Genomic DNA, 21,514 nt, shown 5'->3' with positions numbered 1-21,514 from the left:
ATGCAGGCTGAATTTCTGATGGAACAATAAACTATGCATTTACAGGGCTGTGTCAAAGCAATTTAGCTAAGGCAAAAATAATTGAACTGAGTTTTGAGTGACTATCAGCCAGAATTTGTGGTTTGAATCCAAATTATTGGTTAATGAGAAGTAATCAAAACTCTTCAAATAAATAAACTGTGTTCATAGAAGCATTATTCACAACAGCCAAGTCATGGAACCAACCTAAATGCCCAATGACAGACAACTGGATAAAGGAATTATGGAATATATATTCAATGGAATACTACTTAGCTATTAACAAAAATGAAATCATGTGTTTTGCAACAATATGAATCGATGTGATTATGCTAAGTGAAATAAGAAAGTGAAAGAAATGGTTTCACTCATTTGTGGAATACAAATAACCAAAGGAAACAAGCTGGCTAAACACAACAGACATAACTCTGAGACTCTGAAAAACCTGGTGGTTACTAGAAAGGAAAGATGCGGCAGAGGGAGGTGGGATTACAGGGTTTACATCACAGTGTTGTGGCACAGGACCTGTGGTGGTGGGTGAATGAAGCACGTGCACATGTTGAGGTATGAAGCTGTACTCTTGAAACTAAATAGTTATGTAAACGAATGACACATCAAAACAATTTAATAATAATAAACAAATAAGTGGAGAGTGATATTGATACATTGAGAAGTTCAGTAGAGCTAAGATGTTAAGACTCCCAAATTAATCTATAAATTCCAAACAATGCTAAGTCAAAATTCCATCCAGCTTTTTTTTTTTAACTAAAATGTGATAAAGATGTATGATTTTTGTGGAAAAGCAAAGGACCTGGAGTAACCAAAGCAATTTTGAAAAGGAGAACAAAGTCAAAGGATTTATATTACCCGACTTCAAAACTAACTACAAACGATAGTAAGGAAGACCGTGAGAATCATGCATAAGGATTATAAACAGGTCAATATATCAACATAGGGAGTTCAGAAATAGCCTATTAACCATAGGTTTTCAACAAAGGTATGAAAGCAATCTAATGAGAAAAACAAAGCCTCTTCTAAAAATGGTGCTGACCCCATCCATGTTCATCATGTCATTATTTACATTAGCTAAGAGATAGAAACAACATAAGTGCTCTATAACAGATGATTGGATAAAGAAGATGTGGTATACACACACAATGGAATACAACTCAGGTCTAAAAAAAAAGATGAAATCCTGCTATTTGCAGCAACATCGATGGACCTAGAGGATATTATGATTAGTAAAATAAGTCAGATAAAGAAAGAAAAACACCATATGATTTCACTTACATGAGGCACTTAAAAGATAAACTAAATTAAAAAAAATAAACTTTTAGATTACAAAACCAAATTAATGGTTACCAAAAGGAAAAGGGGATGGGAAAGCAGATAAATGGGTTGTCTGCTAGAGAATGAAATTAGACTTTTACTGGTGGACATAATGTAAGGTATACAAATGTTGATTTATAATGATGCAATATTACCCTGAAGCCTATATGATGTTATAAGCCAGTGTTCGTTACTTCAATTAAAAAAAAAATAAAATAAGTGGTGCTAAGCAATTGGTATCTATATAGGAGAAAATAAAGAACCTTTACCCTTAACAAAATTTTATTGAGGTTCAGATAAAATTCACTGTGAAAGCTAGAACCATAAAGTCTGTGGAAGAAAACATAAGCAGGAGTACACCTAACAAGGAAAACTATTACACTGTTAAAGGAAATAGAGGGAGACACAAAGAAATGGAAAGATAGACCCTGCTCATGAATTGGAAGAATCAGAGTTCTTATAATGGCCATAGTCCCCGAAGCAATTTATAGATTCAGTGTAATCACAATAAAAAATTCATAAACAACTGGATCTGCATCAAACTAAAAAGCTTCCACACAACAAAAGAGACCATAACTAAAACAAAAAGACAGCCTGCTAAATGGGAAAAAATTATTTGCACACCATACATTTGACAAGGGGCTGATAATCATAGATCTACAAAGAACTCATGAACAGGAAGCAAGCCACAGTGTGGGAAAAATATTCACCAAACATCTGATAATAAACATAAAGAATTGCTACAATTTGATATTATAAAAAGGCAAAGAAGTTAATTTTTAAAATGGGGAAATGATAAGAAGATAAGAAGATAAGAACAGATAAGAAGATATACACATGGTCAAGAATCTCAAGAAAAAATGTTCAGCATCATTTGGCATCAGGAAAATGCACACTGAGACCACAATGAAATACCATTACAGCTAGTAGGTTAAAAGTTTTAAAATAACAATATCAAATCTTGGAGGTAATGTGGAGCAACTAGAATTTTCATATATTTTAGGTGGGAGTATAAAATAATATAATCACTTTGGGAAAAAACCTCACAATTCCTTATAAAGATAAATATATTCTTACACTATGCCCAGAAATTTCTCATCTTGTATTTACTGAAGATAAATGAAAATGTATGTCTATGCAAAATGCTTATAGAGAATTTTTATAGCAGATTAATTCATAATAGTCAAAGCATCAATAAATACAGGCATCAATCAAAAAAGGAAATTACAGCACCATCATGCAAAAGGAAAAAGTGGTATATCCATAAGATGGATGAGTTCTCAGCAATATGAAAGAATAAATTGATAAATACGACAACATGAACGAATCTCAAAATATGCTGAGTGAAAGAAGTTTTATACAAAACAGCACCTACTGTATGATTACATTTATATGATGCAAAGCAGGTAAAACTAATGTATGGAGAAGGACTGGAACACTGGTCATCTCTGAAGGGGAAATTTGGGATTTACGGCAAAAGGGTATGTGGATACTTTGTGGGGTGATGGTGATATATTTTGATAGGGATTTGGTGCATACATCTGACAAAACTCAAGAATATTACATGTTTGCACATTTAATGTTGCATAAATCTTACCACTTCACAGGAAAGAGAACTATAAACAAATATATAAAAATCTACTCAGTGATATGTATCATGAAATACTTAGAGAAAAGTATTGACAACTTACTGGAAATGTATAAAAATCAAGATGAATTGAAGGATGGATAAATGGACAGATATTTTACAAGGGCAAAATAGTGAGTACACAGGTAAATGGTGAGTACACAGGTGTTCACTATAACTTCTTTCAATTTTTTTGAATTGTTGAAAGATATTTTAACAAAACACTGGCGGAAAAGGTTGAGAACAGAAGAGGTTGGAAAATCCATATGCTAGAAATCAGGAAGCAAAGATTTTTGTCAGTACACAGTATTAATGAAGCTATGGGACTCTTCTGGTCAATGTACCTGCCATTTTGGAAGGATATAATAGAGTGATAAGAATGAATCCAGTTACCCCAGTTTGACACTAGCTAATTAAGACCATCAAACTAATTCTCCTTGTTCTGATTCTCCTTGTTCTGATATTCATGCTTAATCAGGGGCCTTCTGATAATTATAATCTAGCTTCCCAGAGATTTTTAAGAAGGAAGAGAGAATATACTGACCAATAGCAGCCACTTGGCAATTTAATTTTTTACTGTTAATTATTTAATGTGAGCATTATGGTTTCTATAATATACTTTTAAGTTTGATTAGACAGAATTTTGTACATTAAAACTAACCAATTTCAGTCTACTAAATATAAAAATGACTTCTCAACAGGGGAAAATGACTAAGATTAAAAATAATAATTCGTCTTCAATACAGATTTCTAGAACATGATACCCAGAAAAGCTCATGGCATCATGGTGCTTGTTACCTAGGATTTTGTCATTCATTGCTGTAACTCTAATGTACCTCACGACTCCTTTCAAATGCAGCTGCCTTCCCAAAAGCATTTAACAGGTAGAAAAAATAGAAGGCTTATCTTGCTTTCTGAATAATTTCTCTCAGTAGAACACCAAAGTACAAATACAACAAAGACAAAAAGATCAGACCCATAAGAAGTGCACATTTAATTACCTCTGTGCCCTCATTATAAACATCTGGAGAAGTCGTCTGAGATGCTATTTCATGTTTTGGTTTATTCAGAAATTCACTCATTTCTTTGGATTGTTGCTGGAGTTGATCTATGGAAAAGAAAATTAGTAAATAGAAATGGTCTTAGTCTCAAGGCTGAAACTTACTGAATGATTATTGTTGGAACACATTATATGCTCTAGTTCAATTATCTTAGTTAAAATGACTTTTTAAAAAGTCATTTTTCCTTTGCCCCTTAGAAATTTGGCATTTTTCACTCACTCTTCATCGGTTATGAAAACCACCAAGATTCGATAGCAAGCTTTTCTAAGGTTTTAAACATGAACACGGTCCCCTGTTGAGATGACTGCCTGAGCACATGATACACTGTTCCCATGTAAAGTTCCTCAAGGCTTTCTGATGATGGTCAGTTCCTCAATACAGATCAATCTTCAGCTTGCTTCTACCTAAAATCTTTCCTTTAAATATATGCCAATCTGTTAAAATTAAACTAAATTAGAGGCATCCGTTATTCTCATAATACTTTTCTAAAAAATAAGTTTTCTTAAAAGATTTGTTTTATTTATTTATGCATACAAGAACTGAGGTCTAGGCTAGAGGTGCGAGGGGTGAGAGGATTCACCAGAGATAGAGTGGGGAGCAGAACAGGGAGATCTACTGAAATACACTGCTGAGGGGAGCAGCAGGCAAGACAGGAGAGGTCTGCTGCAACACATGTGGGTCAGCTACCTGCTTTCTCTCTGCCACCTCAAGTTCCATCTTTTTTATCAGAAGTTTAGACTCCTGCTTTCTGTTTCTACAATGTTCGTTAAAGTAGTATGCTCAGCTTCCATCTGCTGTAACTGCTGAGACAGACTCTAAAGGAAAAAAAGACAGTCTCGTGAAACATAAATTCATTTTCTCAGTGATAGCACTGAGACTTTAACCCCTGTACCACCAGGGAGGCCCAAGATTTCTTTAAATCTTTCTTTTTTTCTTAATTTTTATTTTTTACATCATTGTTCATTTTTAAACAATATTTGCTTCCCCCCACCTCCTCAGGTGTAGTCCCCATAGAGTTTCCTTCACCAATGCACCCGTGCACCATTCACCTCAGTCCTGTGTTCCTCCCTTCCTCCCTCCCTTCCTCTGATCTCTCTCCCTCCTCCTCCCCTGCAGTCTTTAAATCTTCTTAAGGGGTACACCAACTGGGAGAACATTTTTGCACACAACACTAATGATAAAGGACTGATCACAAAAATCTACAAAGAGCTGATGAGACTCAACAACAACAAAGAAAATAATCCAGTCAAAAAACGGGCAGAAGAGCTAAAAAGAAACTTCTCTGAAGAGGAAATGCAAATGGCCAACAGACATATGAAAAAATGTTCAACATCACTTGTAATCAGGGAAATGCAAATCAAACCTACCATGAGATACCATCTTACACCAGTGAGAATGGCACTTACTAAAAAAACTAGCAACAACAAATGTTGGCGAGGGTGTGGAGAAAAGGAACTCTTCTACACTGTTGGTGGGAGTGCAAACTGGTCCAACCACTATGGAGAGCTGTGTGGAGATTTCTGGACCTATTAAACATAGAGCTTCCATATGATCCGGCAATTCCACTCCTAGGTATTTACCCAAAGGACACAGAAACATCAATTCCAAAGAGCACCTGCACCCCTATGTTTATAGCAGCACTGTTTACAATAGCTAAGCTTTGGAAACAGCCCAAATGCCCAAAAATAGATGACTGGATCAAGAAGATGTGGTACATATACACCATGGAATATTACTCAGCATTCAAAAAAGATAAACACATGCAATTTGCAGCAACATGGATGGCGCTGGAAGGGATCATGCTCAGCGAAATAAGCCAGAAAGAAAAAGAAAAATACCGGATGGTCTCACTCATAGCAGGAATCTAGAAAACTTAAATAAGGGACCAGGAAAATGAATAACTATAAGAAAGTGAAAATCAAAATCAACAAAAAACTATGAACCAGAGACACTCTATGGGGGATGGGGGGCAGGAGGGGAGGGATTGGGGTCAAAATAACGGGGTTGCAATTGTATGGGGAATATAAAAATAAAATTTATTATAAAAAAAAAGTTGAAATTGGGAAAGATATGATTAACAAGTTAATGAAGAAATAAATCTATGTTCAAGTAATAATTAGTGCCATGAGGAAAACCAGTGATATAAAGTTATACAATAAAAAAGTCTATTTAGATCACAAAAATATCTCTGAAGGGTAAAAAGAAGCTCCTAGTTAGAGTACAGGAAGTGCATACCTGTAAGTGGAGGTTAAAAATGTAGTTGGTGTACCGAGAACTTCCCGGAAAGTTTAGTCATTAGTAAAGTAACAATTTTCAAAAAGGAATGGTTAAATAAGTAAAATCTTTAATTTGTCAATAATTGGTGAATATTTAGTAGACTAATAAAATGTAATTCTGACATAGAAGCAAAAGTAGCAAATTGTTTATTTCTAATAACTGGCTAGCTATGTAATTTTTTTTATCCGGTACTACAGAGATCTTACTGTTTTACTTAAAAAAAAAATTAAAAAAAGTGGTGACTACAAAAAAAAAAATCTTCTTAAGGGGTAAATGTATTCAGAACCTTTAAAAGCAAGGATCACCCCATACAATTCAGAGTCCCTACCTATGCACTGATTTCTGGCCTGAGTTCTCCATAAATTAATTCAAATCTTATTCATTGCAGTCACTGAATCTTTCAGAGTACCGTCATGTTTCACATACCACTATCAACAGTTCTAAATGCTGTAATGTTAATTACAACAGTATGCCAGGTTATAACTTCCGACAAAAACAGGAGAATTTATAAAACAAAGATTTCAGCAGAAATGTCTTTCTTCATCCTTCTACTGATTCACTTGGTTTGAACAGACAATGTTAACAGATCCTTGACATTTTAAAGTAGGAGTCACTCAGGGGCTAGACAAATGGACTTCAAAAGTAATCAAATACTCACTTTCCAACTGTTGAATGGTTTGGGCTGAATGAACTGCCTGTTCACTCTTATCTTGGAGAAGCTTTAAATTTTCTTCTTTCAGCGCATCACAGATAGAGTGCAGTTCTTGTTCATTCTTTTGAAGATTCAAAATATGAGAGTTTTTTTCTTCCATTTCTGCATTGTGCTTCTGTTCCAAAGCATTGTTTCTGGACTGTAGTTCAGCCTGGACTTGACCTGCTTTCTCCAGTTGTTCTAGAAGCTGATGTATTTCTTCCTGCAGGTTATGAGAAGATAATTTTCTCTCTGCCACCTCAAGTTCCATCTTTTCTATCAGAAGTTTAGACTCCTGCTTTTCTGTTTCTACAATGTTCCTTAAAGTAGTATGCTCAGCTTCCATCTGCTGTAACTGCTGAGATAGACTCTAAAGGAAAAAAAGACAGTCTCGTGAAACATAAATTCATTTTCTCATTTCAATAAGCATTGCAAAGTGCCTCTTCTTGGTGAAGCATGGGGCTAGATACTCGACCAAGTCTATAATTGTATAAGTCTCTCTGATTTTACTTCTTGATACTTTTGACAGTTTGTATTCATTTATATTTATTTGTGGCATTATCTTTTACTTTATTTTTCACTAAACAATATGTTCAGTAAGGGAAGGAACTGTTATTATCCATGGTCTGTTTTACTATCATTATTCTCTAGCACCTAGCAAGTATATAGCATATTGATTACATGATACTCAATACTGAATTAATGAGTAAATGAATGAATGAATTCAGTCTTTACCCTCAAAGAACTTGAAGTTAATAGTACTTATCTGGTAAGTGCATAGCTGGGATTTGACCCTGACTGACTGATAAAGAGGAGCCTTGAGATCAGGAAATGGGGTTTGTTAGGATGGGAAACTTCCTATGCAAGAAACAAAGTCCTTCTCAAGGAGAGTTAAAAATTAAGAAGGAAGGAGACATCTTTCCCCAGCAGCACAGAGCACCCAAATGAACAGACAGACAATGTGGACTGTAGTAGGATTTGGCTATTTGAACATAATGGGCTGGGAACACAAGGAAACCAATGGCTGGTCCAAGTGGTCAGATATAGACTCACACAGACAAAGAAAGGAAAGAACCCAAGAAAGAATTAACATATTAGAAGAACAAAGTGAGAGGGGCCAAGGGATGTCCAGAGAGTGAAGGTCAGGGCAATCTGAGAAAGCACTGGCAGGTGGACTATAGGCAGGGAGTAGATACCTAATTTTAAGATTTTTAGACCATCAGGAGCCTTGATTACCTTTAGAGTCAAGGAAGACTGTGGTGGAATTATGTCAATCCAACAAAAAAATCAACCAACAAAAACCAGCAAAGGAGGAACAGTATAAGACAGAGAAGGGATAAACTGACAGAAAATAAATTCACTAGAGGAAAATACCACATTCTACAAGTCTAGACATAAAATCACACAAAAAAGAGCAACAATAAAAGGTATAAACTTGATGAGAGAAAGAACTGTATCTGTTTTGCTTGTCACTTTATCACTACCACTTAACCACAGGAAATTTGCTGAAAGAATGAATAAATAGCATCAATTCTCTGAAGACTTATAATAGGATTTTTACCTACTGCTTGGCAAACTAACATGCAGTAAACATTGAGGCAGGCAGTAAATATCATTAGGCAGTACCTGGTTTTTCTGCTCAGCTGCACTCAGCTCTTGCTGCAGCAAATCAACAACCTGAGCACGGCCCAACAAGGCTTCTTCATGTTCTTCAAGTTTCCTCTGCAGCACCCGCAATTTCTAAGTAGAAAACATTTTACATATAATATGGTAACTAGCAAGCACCATTACCTGCTTACCTTTTAAATTGCTACGTAGATATGTGTACTTAACATTTCTTTAAAAAAAAAAAAGATTTCTTAAGATTTTTGGACTGAGTATGACAGATTGAAAAGTGGGACACCAGCATGTCATGCTCCCCCTTCACCAGCACAAAAAAAAATCCAAAAATGTCCAAAATTGTTTTAGAACACTAACAACTAACCTGACACACAGCAAGTATGGGAGCCTTTTTAACAATTAGAGGAAGTGACAATATCCACTTTTAAAATTATATAGTCAATGTCTTCTACTTAAATAACATAGGTACACATATATCTCATTTACCAGCGAGAACATTCTCTGTAGGAAAAACCATTTCTCTTCTAGTTCCATGCATAGGACATGCACTTGATAAACATTTGTGGAATAAACAATCAGTGCTACATATACACACTGATATTCTTTCAAAAGTATATATTCTTAAACTGCAGTAATGTATACTGAAGGAGTGCTTAAAAACAAGAAGTTTTCATTGGAAAACAATTAAATGGATCAACCAGGAAATACCACTGGAGTGCCATTGGCTACCACACTACACACTAAATAAAAACGAGGACGTTTGAGTTAATAGATGATACACTCAAAAGCAATGAAGCCAATTTGCAAAATATACTCACTTAATTTTTTTAAAAAATTATTGATTCATTGAAAAATTTGATGACTTTAAAATCACTACTCCTCATCTTTAATTTTTTGGAAGTTTAGAAATGACTTTATTGATTTGAAGCTTACTGCACAAAGGTAAACTACAATCAGCAAACAGAAGAGAAACCAATTTCTGACTACCACGTACATTTGCGCAATAAATTCAGCTTTTGAGTACCAACACCTTGGTTAGAGGCAAGGATAAGAAGTAATGATTAATATGCAAGAGAAGACAAGAACACCAAAAAGAAACCAACTAAGGAGCACACTAAGACCAAATGGAGAGAGGGGGTAAGGGCAGAAAAGTGCTATGATATATGCTATGATAACAATTAAATGTTAACCAAAATGAGTCGTTCTACTAAGTTTTAGCAACACACCTGTTGCATCTCTGTTTCCACATCTGCCTGGGTTACTAACTGAAGAAGCTCATCTTCATGAAGACGAACCTGTGTTTCAAAGCGGGCATCTTTTTCTCGGACCACCTGCTGCATGGAACTCAACTGAAGATACACACCAGAGAAACTAAACAAGTTACGCTCTCCGAATATCAGATATCGCACAAACAAAAGTCACAGGCTATTCTCCAAACAAGACACTGAAAATTGACAGACGATAGGTTTTTTAAATTAATTTTTGAATGTCAAGGATGAGAAAGTTGGAAGAAAGTAAGGCCTGACAGTAACTTCCAATGTGAGAGAAACCCAATTATCAAATTCAAAAGTTAGTCTAAATATATTCTGATTTAAAGCCTTACTGGCATGGTTACTAGACATGTTTAAATACACAAGAGGCATGCTGTAAAAAGGTTCTACAGAGATTAGATTATTAAATATACAAAGTGAAGTCAGATCTATTGAGCCCTAAACACTTCTTTCACTATCACACTCAATTCTCAAAACTTTCACTTAAATTCTTATGGCCAACGTAAAACTTCAAACTAATGAATTTTATACACAAAATTCTCTCCAATTAGAAATATAAATCTTTCTTTCTAGTCTTATTTTCAAAGAATGCTGCCACCAAAGAAAGTGGTATATTTCTAAACCCATACCATCTCCCCAGATGGCTAATTTCAGCTGTCGTTACTTGCAGGCTTCCAGGTCACCTTCATCTATAACTGGCTCTTAGGAAAATGAAATGGAAACACCAAATGACTGTGAGCTGCTCAGTACCAGTGTTTTGTTTTCTGGTGTCAGGTATATATACCTGCTTATTCATTTCCTTAAGATCTGTGGTTGAGCATGCCAACCAGCCATTAGCTTGCCCATTTTGCACTGATCCTTCAACTATTGCCGATTTCTCAGTTTGTGATGCCTTTAATTGACCTTGGCTCGCCTTCTAAACAGGAGAAAAATATCTTCATAATTGTTTTTGTGGTATGAATTCTTGCACCACTATGATTATGGGAGCCTATGTTTTCAAGTGGATAGACATTAGAGTAGCTCATATTAGCCAAAATCATCTATACATCCTTTCCCATAATTGTACCAGATTATCTTTTCTCTGAGACTTTGCTCACACCGTTCTCAGAAATGGAATACCTTCCCTCATCTTGTCTGTATTATCTAGCAATGACAATTTCTCCTAAATCCTAACTTTTCCATGTAACCTTGGTACACTCTCACAATAATTTTTCAATTATCAAAATAATTTCAGTTTGTGTTGCTGCTTGCTATGCACTTTTTCTCAATGACTTTCTAAATTTGTTAGATTTATTATTAAATTTGGATTTCTGCATTTTAAGCCATTCATTGGTAAAAATCATAGTTTCTCTTTCTCCATCCTTTCTTCTATATAAAACCTACATATAAAAGAGGACACAAATAAAGCTGATAGGTAAAAGTAAGGATTTCAGCATGTACAATTTTAACTGTAAACACAGCAGTAGGCTATCTATAAACAGAAGGTACCACTAATACTACAAGAAATCAACATATACCCAATAGAAAAGATTGACTATTAAGCAAAGGCACGTCAGGAGAAAAAACTTTTATGTGTGAAAAGCATTCCTAAAGAAAATATATGGAGGTGGGTGGTCAAAATTGGAAATTTAAAAAAATAGAATTGAGAAAAGCCAATGGACATACTCTAGTACCGGCAGCAGAAATAAATATGAAGAAGGAAGTCACAAATTGGTGCATTTATAATTGAATCATATAACCTGCAATGCTTTCTTATTGTGCACTAAATAAACTTCCATTAAAATTAAATGAATGGTGATAGTTTAAAAAAAACATAGGGCAGGGAGCACACAGTCTCATTACATACTTTTTTTTTTTTTTTTTGAGGTAGCATTGGCTTACAACACTGTCTATATGATCTACGGGAATAGGTTCACACCTGTTCCTCAGATTATGATACCACACCACACCACACCCACCATCAAAGCACCCAACCCTTTGCTTTCACCCTTACCCTCTTTTATGCTACTAAAGTCCAATTTCTGGGCCTGCAAAACTAAGAAACAATCATCAACTAGGCTAAGACAAATTCATAAAGGTAAATAACTTCTAATTTCTTCTAATATCACCCCTCCTAATCTGTACTTATAGTTTTGTCTACTATATTAAAGTTTTAAAAGTGACTCGTTGAATTGACCTATCATGTAATAACCCATTATGCTATTGTGATTCTTTAGCCTAATGATTATGAGGTATCCCATCCTACCTGAGCAGCCTGCTCTGCCTGTGTCTGGCTAAGCTGGGCTTGCAAGGTACTGATAATATCTTCTTTGTCTTGGAGCTGTTGTTTCATCATTACAAATTCTTCCGTGTCTGTAGAACTGTTATCAAACTGAAGATATAGAAGGAAAAAAGTATTTATTTAAGCAAAAGACTTAGCACTCTTAAATCTTTGATCTCTCTTTCTCATTTGCCCTAAATACCTACCCATATTGTTCTAATTTCTGCCTAATACAAGGGAATTGCAGGTACTGTGATTTTTAAAAAGTAATTATCAAAATTATTGATCAGAATGAGATAAAAGCTATAGCAGCAATTCAACTTCTCTGAATCTTTACAAAGAATGAGACAGTACAACTACACAGTAAAACCTAAAGTCCATGTACATTATTTATAACAAAATTAGGAAGGTAAATCCCACAAACCACAAAATATAAGCAAGACATAAGACCTGCATGGCATTAGACACTGTGGAGAGGAAGAAGGGAACAATAAGGTAATTTCCAAAGATCTTCAGAAAAAGAAAACCCTCAAATGGACAATAAATTCTTATTGTAAAGCACAGTTGGTCAATCTTAGAACAGCAGTTAAAGCTGGCAGAATTGTCCCATTTTCTAATATTGGGTAAGTAAAGAGAGTCCACAGTAAGAAGGACGAAAAGGTAGAACAATCTAGGTGGGTCCTCTGAAGTCTCAAAGCTGTCTCATCAGGCATGGACTGTCACAAAAAAGAAACTTCTGGGAGTAAAACAAAAATTAAGAGACTAGGGATAACAGAAACAGAAGAAAAAGGTCTGCATATGTGCATATAATTCATTATCAACTAACCATATATGCCAATATAGGACTTACAGTATGCCCAATGTGCATTTCACTATTAATATTATTTTAAATTAAATATAAGTTATTTTCCACTAGTATGACTACATTTCACTTTATAAGTTGTTTCCAGTTTTTGGTTATTACAAAAGAGAGTGCTGTGACCATTTTCACACAAGTCTTTATATGGGTGTATGCTTTCATTTCTTATACATAGGTTTGAAGTTGTTATGCTTTTCAAAGTCAAGTTAATGTAAAATTAACCAATTCTTCCATGCACCTACAAATATTAAAGGAAAATGATGTTTCGACACAAGTTTAGTTACTGGAACACGTTTAAGTATGTTTTGAACAACTTGAGCACATGAATCTTTTTTCAAGTGGAAATTTTATGAAATCTAAAGAGCTAAGGTATATTCAATGAAAATTTAGTATTCAAACTGAGATAGAATGTAAAATACCAAATTTCAGCTTAGTGGAAAAAAAAAGGTAAAATAACACAAAATAATTTTACACTAATCTTGAAGATACAATATTTTTAATATAGTGGACTAAATGAAATATACTATTAAAGCTAATTTGCCTTTCTTAACTACTAAAAATTTTTACATTATACATGTGGCTCACATTATATTACTGTTGCCCAATGTCACACAGACCAAAGTGAAGGGCAGGGGAAGAAAGCCAGGAAATCACAGAAATTCAGTGCTATATTTTTAGACACAATATGAAAAACTCAAAAGAGAGGTGTGTCAAGTAAAAAATGTTATCTGGAACCCAATCCTCCTTCTAAAAGTTTAGGAAAATTAATTTCACACAAAAATAAGAAATATAAAAAGATCAAGGTCAAATCCCATACAAGGTTACCATTTTGAAAAACAAGCTAATGATCAGAACAATAAACTTACAGGTGGTAAAAGCATACCAGAGGCATGCCCAAAAACCAAACTGAAATTGTGATCTATCTCAAAAAGTGTTTAAAATTAAGAAAATTATATAAGGTGTACAAGAACAACATAAATCAGGAAAACTCAGAAATGAGGTGCTAGAACTCAAGAATTTGATAAAAAAGAAAAAAAAATCATTTCAAAAATGACAAAATAAGAATAAATACAAAGGCAAATAAACATAACATTCCTTAATGGAACTAAGGCAAGGGGGAGAAAAGTTTTTCTTTTTTTGAGAGACAAAAAAATTTGCAAGACAGTGACAAATATTGAAGATAATCAAAGGTGGAAATATGGGTAACAGAAAAAACAAACCAAATACTACAAACTATAGAATTCAAAAAACTCTTCTGAAATGAAAATATGTGAGACCACATTTGAAAGAAAGTACTGGGTACCTACAAATATCAACAGAGAATGACAAATACTAATGCATAGTTTAGTAGTAATTACTAGATTTAAGAAGGAAGGGAAGGAAATTGATAGAAACAGATTAAATAGCCATAGGATATCTAGAAAAACACATTTGTTATATATAATAATTCATTGGGCTTTAGTGATCACTAAGTCACTGATTATAAAGTGACCTATGGCCCTACCAGTGTAGTTTGTTCTGCCTGTGCTTGGGTTAGCTGGTCTTTCAAACTGCTAATTAGTTCTTCCTTCTCCTTGAGTTTACATTTTATCTTATCCAATTCCATTATTTCCTCTGCAGAACTCTTCTCATCCTGAAAATGGAGGAAATATAGGCATTTCTTTAAAAGGATTACAATGAATATATATTTGACCTTTCGCTCTACTTTGTCCTATAGAATCATTTGATTATAGTTTTACAAAATGGATGGGAATAAGAAATAAAACCTAATCTAACAACAAGGAAGGAATATTAAGAGTTTTCCAGTTTTAGAATGACCAAGTATCTTCTATTAGAAACATGCCCCCTCAGATAACAGCTATAAATTTTGTTACCTGAGGATGATGGAGAGCAACTCAAAACAGTTAGATATGGGAGAAGAGTTGTTACTAGAAGAAATTAAAAATAGTGCCAAGTCCCCCATTTTTATTGTTTTTAGCTGAGTAAAGCCGGTCAGTACTATGCAGGACTAAAACTTTAGGAAACTCCTAGTCTTGCTGCATTGAAGAACCAGAGGACAAAATTCAGGAAACCACAGTACTCTTAAGTCAGGGACAAAATGTCCAAATAACAGTGAGTGAAGAGAAACCCAATGCTTTTAATCTATATTTTGCCCAAAAGCTCTTATTTAAACTGAATCTGACTGCCTCACTATTAAACTCACCACCTCATGCCCCACCTAAACCTAGTCTGTTTATTAGAACTAAACAGAGTAATTTAAACATTGTTCAACATAATGGTTAAGCATCTGGGAATTGCTATCATTCCCTCAACTGTTTTTCCACATATTTAATTCTGTAATGAATATACAAGAGTTAAATGGTTGCTGTGACTGACTGCTGGAAGTTAGAAATTATTTAATTCAAGCCTAATTTAACAGAGGAAGGAAATGAAGCTGTAAGGCACTGACTTAAGATCTCAAAGCTTAAAAAAAGAAGCTGAGTACAAAATGGATAGATTAAAAATCTAAAATAGCAGAGTGAAACTCAGAAGAAACAAAGCAAATTGGGAGAGGCAGGCAGGTGTTATCATAGCCAGGGCGAAGTAGAATTATCAGGAAAAAACAAAAAGTAAAAAGAAAATCAAGATGAAGAAATTATTTGGAAAAAAATTAGAAAAGCTTCTAAAATAAACTTTGAGAACTTAAATAAGGCTACCAATTCAGGAAAAAATGTCTTCTTAGCATTAGACCCAGAAAAGAAAGACTAACCAGGAACCAGGGAGCTAACTACTGACTCCAAAGAGTTGTATCTAGACAATCTAATTTCCCAGGAACTGAAAATAATGAGAATAAGAGTAATAGTGGGTCACAGGGTAAAACTAAGAAAATAAAAGATTTCTGATGCAGAGTGAAGTCTGGGCCAGATACAGTGTGCATTTGTGCTATGCTGGCCTCCAGATATTCTGCACCAAACTTTCCACCAAACTCAAGTTTCTTGTTCTCCAGTTTAGCAAAAGAGGAAAAAATAATAAAAACAAGTATTAGGACAAACCTGTATTTCTCAAAAGGCACTGCTTTCCTTACTCTTCCCTCTAATCCCAACCTTCATCTGTTTTGTTGGTGGTGATCACACACTCATATGCCCAGAGAGAACCCAAGGCAATCCCACTGATTCAGGCTGAAATGCATAAAACTTTCATCCACTAGTGACCACTGAGGACATAAAATATTTTGAATCAAGTCACTGAATTAAAGAATTTCAAAACTGTAGAGACCAGGTAGTTTATCCTCCAATGGATGAAACACCTCCAAAGGGGTGTGAGAGGTATGTGATTCTCTTATTTAAAGACCTCATCTCAGTACCTATTTTATCTGTCAACTTTTTTAATTTTCTGAAAGTCTAGGCCACAATTGGCAGTTCGTTTCCAAGTTTTCTGTTGTTCTTTCATTCTCTTTATATTTGATTTATAAGCCCAGCTAAACTGCTAACTCACTAGGAAAGGCCAGCATTTGGTGCTGTGTTACTTCAGCATTGTAAATGTGACTAATGAAGATATGCTAAATTGGGAGGCTTTTCTCCCACAGAAAACAACCACCCACCACATACCTTGAAAAATGGCTCTTCTGAATGAGATTGTGTTGGCAGAACAGTCCCTGCTTGAGCCTGCATTTCTTCTATATGTTTATTCAAAGAGGTTAATTTGGCCTTCGCATGGAGTTTCAATTTTTTGATCTTTTTATCAGAAATTTTTCTTTCTTCCTGTTACAGAACAATGACAGCCAATACATAAATGATTGCATATTACTTATCCAGAACAGAATAAGTTATTCTCAGTAGGTACCATCTTCTAGTATTAAGGAAAAAAGAATCAGGTTGTCTTAAAATCTAAGTTAGTAGAAAAATCTAAGTGAATGGTATGTCTATCAAATTTATCAAATGCTCAATAAGGAAGAAGAAAAATCATGATACCTGTAGAAGTTCATCCTTTTCTTGTAGTTGAATTTCCTTCTGTCTAATGATTACTTTCTGTTCTGCTACTAAGCGTTCTGCATCAGCCAGGCGCTTCAGAACATCATCTTGTGTTGTATCACTAATTTCCATATCCGGTGTTTGGGAATTTTCCTAATATTTAGACAAAAAGTTGCCAAAGTACCAGGGAAAAGATTAGTTTCCATATAGAAGATCTTTCATTCTAACTTCATCTTACTTTCTGCCCACTTTATATCCTTACTTAAAAAGATTTCCAACTCTGATCTAATATTATCATAATCATTACAATAAATTAAGTATTTTGTAAATATTAATCATTTTATAATGATTTCATTAATAGTCTTATTATCTGAATTTTACCAAAGAGATAAGCAATGGGCAACAAAGACCACAAAGAGCCCAACATTTAAAATTAAGAAATCAGGTGAATAAAATTTCTCTGAACAATTAAGCCATACTTCTTATCTTTTCAGAAAATTGAAGGACTTCTTTCGATGCCTTATATGGTCCTCAAAAATACAATACAAACTACAAGAAAAGAGAAGCAGGACACGAATTTACAATAACAGATATTATCAAACCCGAAAGGTGTGCAATGCCACCATTTGTCACTCAAAACTTCACTATGGGACCAGAATATACACTCAAGGAGGAGTTAATCTAGCAATGAGAAAGATATTCCAAATCTCACCTAAGATTTGATTCCCATCACTGTGGCTCTTAGTCGAAAATTACAAGAGAAGCATCAAAATCTCAATATTTTTCATCTTCTGGGGCCTCCCTGGTGGTTAGTCTCAGCACTAGCATGGCTGAGTTCAATCCAAGGCCAGGGAGCTAACCCAGTGCAAATCCTCTCTGGCCTTTACCCCAGGTCTTGTATGCATAAGTAAATCAATCTTAAAAAAAAAAACAAAAAACAAGTGGAGGAGGAGTGTAGTCAGTAGGGAGAAGAGTTCTGGAAGAATATATCCGGAGAGGAGCCGGATATGGTGGGAGGGAGGGCGTTCTGGGAAAGGTCAGGTGTTTACTCTAGGAGGTGGGTCAAAAAGGCTGTTTCCTTCAATTCCTCCGACTGGTAGGCATTATGACCCAGGCTTTTGCCGAGAGCCGAGAGCCGGTACTGCAGGCACTAGCTACCATCAAGATTGTTGAATGACCAGTGAGAAGGAAGTGGGAATATGGGTTTTGCTTTTAAAATATTAAAGCCTGAAAGTTGTCTCCAGCCTCCCTGGTGGGGCAGGGGTTAGAGACACAGCGCCATCAAGCTATCCACAGCTACTGCAGCATGAGTTCGATCCCCAGCTAGGGAGGGTGACCCACATGGCTCAGTAGACCTCTCCTGTCTCACCAGTCACTCCCCTCAGCAGTGCATTTCAGTAGATCCACTGGTTCTGCTCCCCATTCTCTCTGGTGAATCCTCTCACCTCCTGCATCTCTGGCCTAGACCCCAGTTCTTCCATGCATAACAAATAAATTAAAAAAAATTTTGATCCTCTTCCTCTCTTCTACATAGCACAAGGAAGGGGGCTTACTCCCATCTATCTTAGGTCTTGTCAATTTAATTCAGAACAAATCTACTCACAGCATCTACCAGCCTCTCATTCTGATCAGTGTAGTCTCCTGATATTTCGTGCAAAACAACATGTGCCAATCCTGACAATCGACTCAACATATCTGCAGGATAAGGTAAGGAAGGATCGGAATCAGTAAAATGGATTTAGGCTTCTCTTATATTGGTAACTGTATCATCTATAAGTGAAGTAATAAAACTGCAGTTGATATATATTGAACACATACTGTAGCAAGACCATGCTTTAAAGGGCATTTGATTACGTACAGTGCAGTCATACACCGTTCTTTTCAGTTGCAACCAGAGATTTTAATCACCATTACTAATTTTTTTGCATTACAAATACATAATTGTTTAGTGAGAAATAATGCATCTTACATTATCTTTAAGGTAATGCATCTTACATTATCTTACATTATCTGCATCTTACATTATCATAATTTCATTTACAAACATGAATTTCTAACTATTCTTTCCATGCAAACTTATTCTCTCTTACTTTGTCAAATAAACCTATGATTCAGCAAAAAAAAATTTTATGAACCCATTCCCGATAAGCCATGTGATTTCACACAAATTTCAATATATTTCTCATTTTAAATGGAAAGGTTTATAAAAAACCAACAGCTACAATTGTCCATAAGGTACAATAGTTTCTGGACTTAATCCTTAACTTTGTTAGACCGCCTAACCTGTATTAATATGTATCTTACTTACTGGCCATTTCCATAACTTTCAGTTCAGATTCCCCCCCAACACCCACCCATTTCTAATAGCCTGTTTGTATTCAAATTTGTATTAAAATTTTCTACTCTAAATAACTTGGATCCTACTGCTACTACCTTTACAATTAACAGAAAAAGTGCTGAGATTTCAGACATTGTGACAATGTTCCTCAATGAATTTTAATATTTATGAACCATACACCCTCTAAACAAAAGTAAAATTGTCTCTGAAAAAATGATTATTTTTTTGGAGAGGAAAATGTATCCCAGAAGAAAGAAGTCCTAAAAAAAAAAAAAAAGGAGGCGTCTAGGAGGGAGGTCCTCCGAGATACAAACAGCCTTCTTGAAAAATCAGCAAATACCTTTATGACTTTAGCTGGTCTTCAAAATAGTTTGGGAATGTCCCGTTGAGAAATTTTTTTTATCCTTTTAAATATATTTTTGTATACTCGATATTTATAGTGCTATTCACACATTACCCATAATTAAGTATACAATATTTGGACCGTGCAGGCTCGAATGTGTGTTACTGGTAGGGTGTGCGATTAACAATGTTTGGAAATGTTTGGAAACCAAGTTTACTGCCACAAAGAGTAAAACATTAAATGGTCATTCCAGATCGAAAGATGAAAAGTAAAAGCTGTGCATCAGTCAGTGTACAATGTTTGTATTTTCTGAGTTCTCTTCAACTCTTTCCTATATGAACAGTTTCTGGCAAAGTGATACTGTGTGGCCTGGTAGTTAAGACAATAATGTTCACCTTGTAATTCCATTATGATGGATCAGTGCTACGCTGGGTGGGGCGGGAGGCGGTGGCTGGCTGAGGGGAGGGGACATTTGGGGTTATGTGACCGAATCCGAATCCTGCCATTTTTTAAAAGAATATTTTGTGGTTTTGACTACTCGCAATCATTCTGACCATGCAAATCTAATTCACTTGCTTTTGGAAAGGCCTAGTCTTTCTGTAGGGAATTCCTCGGTGCCATCCAGCATAACTGTAACTCTTTAACGACTCAAAAAGTTTCCAAGTGTCTCCGCAAAAGCCAACGTATTTATCCAGTGATTTTAATTATTTGTCCTACTCTTACATTGCCCTCTCCCTATAGACCAACTGGCACTCTTTAAATAAGTCAGCCAAATATATTTCTTATTTGTCAAGGAGCTAACTCTCCCCTTCACAATCCTGCACGCCACTCCCGTTCTACAGAACAAACATCCTCCACAACACCAAAATCATGTTCTTTGACCTCCAGAACTCTCTCCAGGTTCCCTTTCCTCCATACCCTCCCCACCTCAGATTCCTGGAATTTTAGCATCTACGGGATCACCAGGGTCACCTCCTCTCTGAATTTCTCCAGCAACTTCTTAGCAGGGTCATTGGACAGGACCCCTTTTGCGTTGCTCTCTCTCACAATTCTGCGATCTCCGCCCTCAAGACCTGGGATTTGTTTGGGTCCCGCCTCGCCTTCCGGACGCTAAGTTTGTTCAGGTTGGGCCTGGGCGCAGGGCCGGCAGGTTCTCTCCGCGGCCAGCTGCCGCGCCCCGGGTCGGCCGGAGCAGCCGCTCAGAGAACAGGGCCGTGAGCACAGGAGTGACCCGGCGCCTCAGTCGGTGGCTACCGGGGGAGAAATGTCACGGGGAGGGGCAGACAGAGCCTGTGCGCCCCCGAGACAGCGCGGTGTGGCCGCGAAGTCCTTCGGCGAGACCAGCGGGCGCGTGGGGGACAGAACTAGGCCGAGCAGGGAGAGGGAGGCGGGTGAAGGGCTGGATCCCGGACTGAATCCGGGAGAGGAGGGGCGGGCACCCGAGCGCGGCCCCCGCGGCCCCGGCGGCCGGGGTGACCGTTAAGGGACTCAGGGAGGGTAGGAGTTAGGGGGCGCCCCCCACTCACCCGCCAGAGGCTGCCGCCGGAGGCTCCAGCAGGCCCTCTCGCAAATCTACGCCACGTCAGCTCGCGAGTCCCGCAAGCGACAAACACCACCGCCGCGCCCCGCCAAGGGACTGAGCCATTCGCTGTAGCAAAGGGAGAATTGGTTCAGGCAAGGACCAATCAGAGCTGTTCGAAACGCGTTACCTAGGAGACCAGGCACGCCTCGTTTGTAACTAACCAATCAACAAAGACGGAAACCAATCACCGGCAGAAAAGACTCCGCTTCCTTAAAGAAACAACCAGTGGACTCTGAAAAGTGGAGGACGAAGGGCCTCCCTGGTGGCGCAAGGGGTTAAGACCGCACT

The 21,514-nt window shown here is 36.4% G+C and overlaps 1 protein-coding gene across 7 annotated transcripts in view; it reads right to left on the bottom strand.

Annotated features, from left to right (window-relative positions):
• The window catches only part of GOLGB1 (golgin B1), a 55,222-nt gene extending 33,931 nt beyond the window's left edge, over nt 1-21,291 (bottom strand). The window contains exons 1-10 of one of the 7 annotated variants that reach the window (XM_037525463.2): nt 21,171-21,291; nt 18,567-18,658; nt 16,964-17,116; nt 16,601-16,753; nt 14,518-14,646; nt 12,140-12,265; nt 9,850-9,972; nt 8,630-8,743; nt 6,971-7,373; nt 3,976-4,082 (exon numbers count right to left, since the gene is read on the bottom strand). In XM_037525463.2, the coding sequence (XP_037381360.1) occupies nt 3,976-4,082; nt 6,971-7,373; nt 8,630-8,743; nt 9,850-9,972; nt 12,140-12,265; nt 14,518-14,646; nt 16,601-16,753; nt 16,964-17,116; nt 18,567-18,656 (1,398 nt within the window). In that variant the 5' untranslated portion in view covers nt 18,657-18,658; nt 21,171-21,291. Of the gene's footprint in view, nt 1-3,975; nt 4,083-4,722; nt 4,806-6,970; nt 7,374-8,629; nt 8,744-9,849; nt 9,973-12,139; nt 12,266-14,517; nt 14,647-16,600; nt 16,754-16,963; nt 17,117-17,442; nt 17,513-17,675; nt 17,881-18,566; nt 18,659-19,641; nt 20,549-21,170 lie in introns of those variants that run through there. The other 6 variants (XM_054700527.1, XM_037525464.2, XM_037525466.2 and 3 more) reach the window with 6 other exon arrangements.
• Nucleotides 21,292-21,514: the final 223 nt, after the last annotated feature.

The sequence above is a fragment of the Talpa occidentalis genome, unplaced genomic scaffold (genome assembly GCF_014898055.3).
Source record: "Talpa occidentalis isolate TD23 unplaced genomic scaffold, MPIMG_talOcc4v2.1 talOcc4.4, whole genome shotgun sequence".
NCBI lineage: Eukaryota > Metazoa > Chordata > Mammalia > Eulipotyphla > Talpidae > Talpa > Talpa occidentalis.
This window is presented reverse-complemented; position numbering and strand designations above follow the sequence as displayed.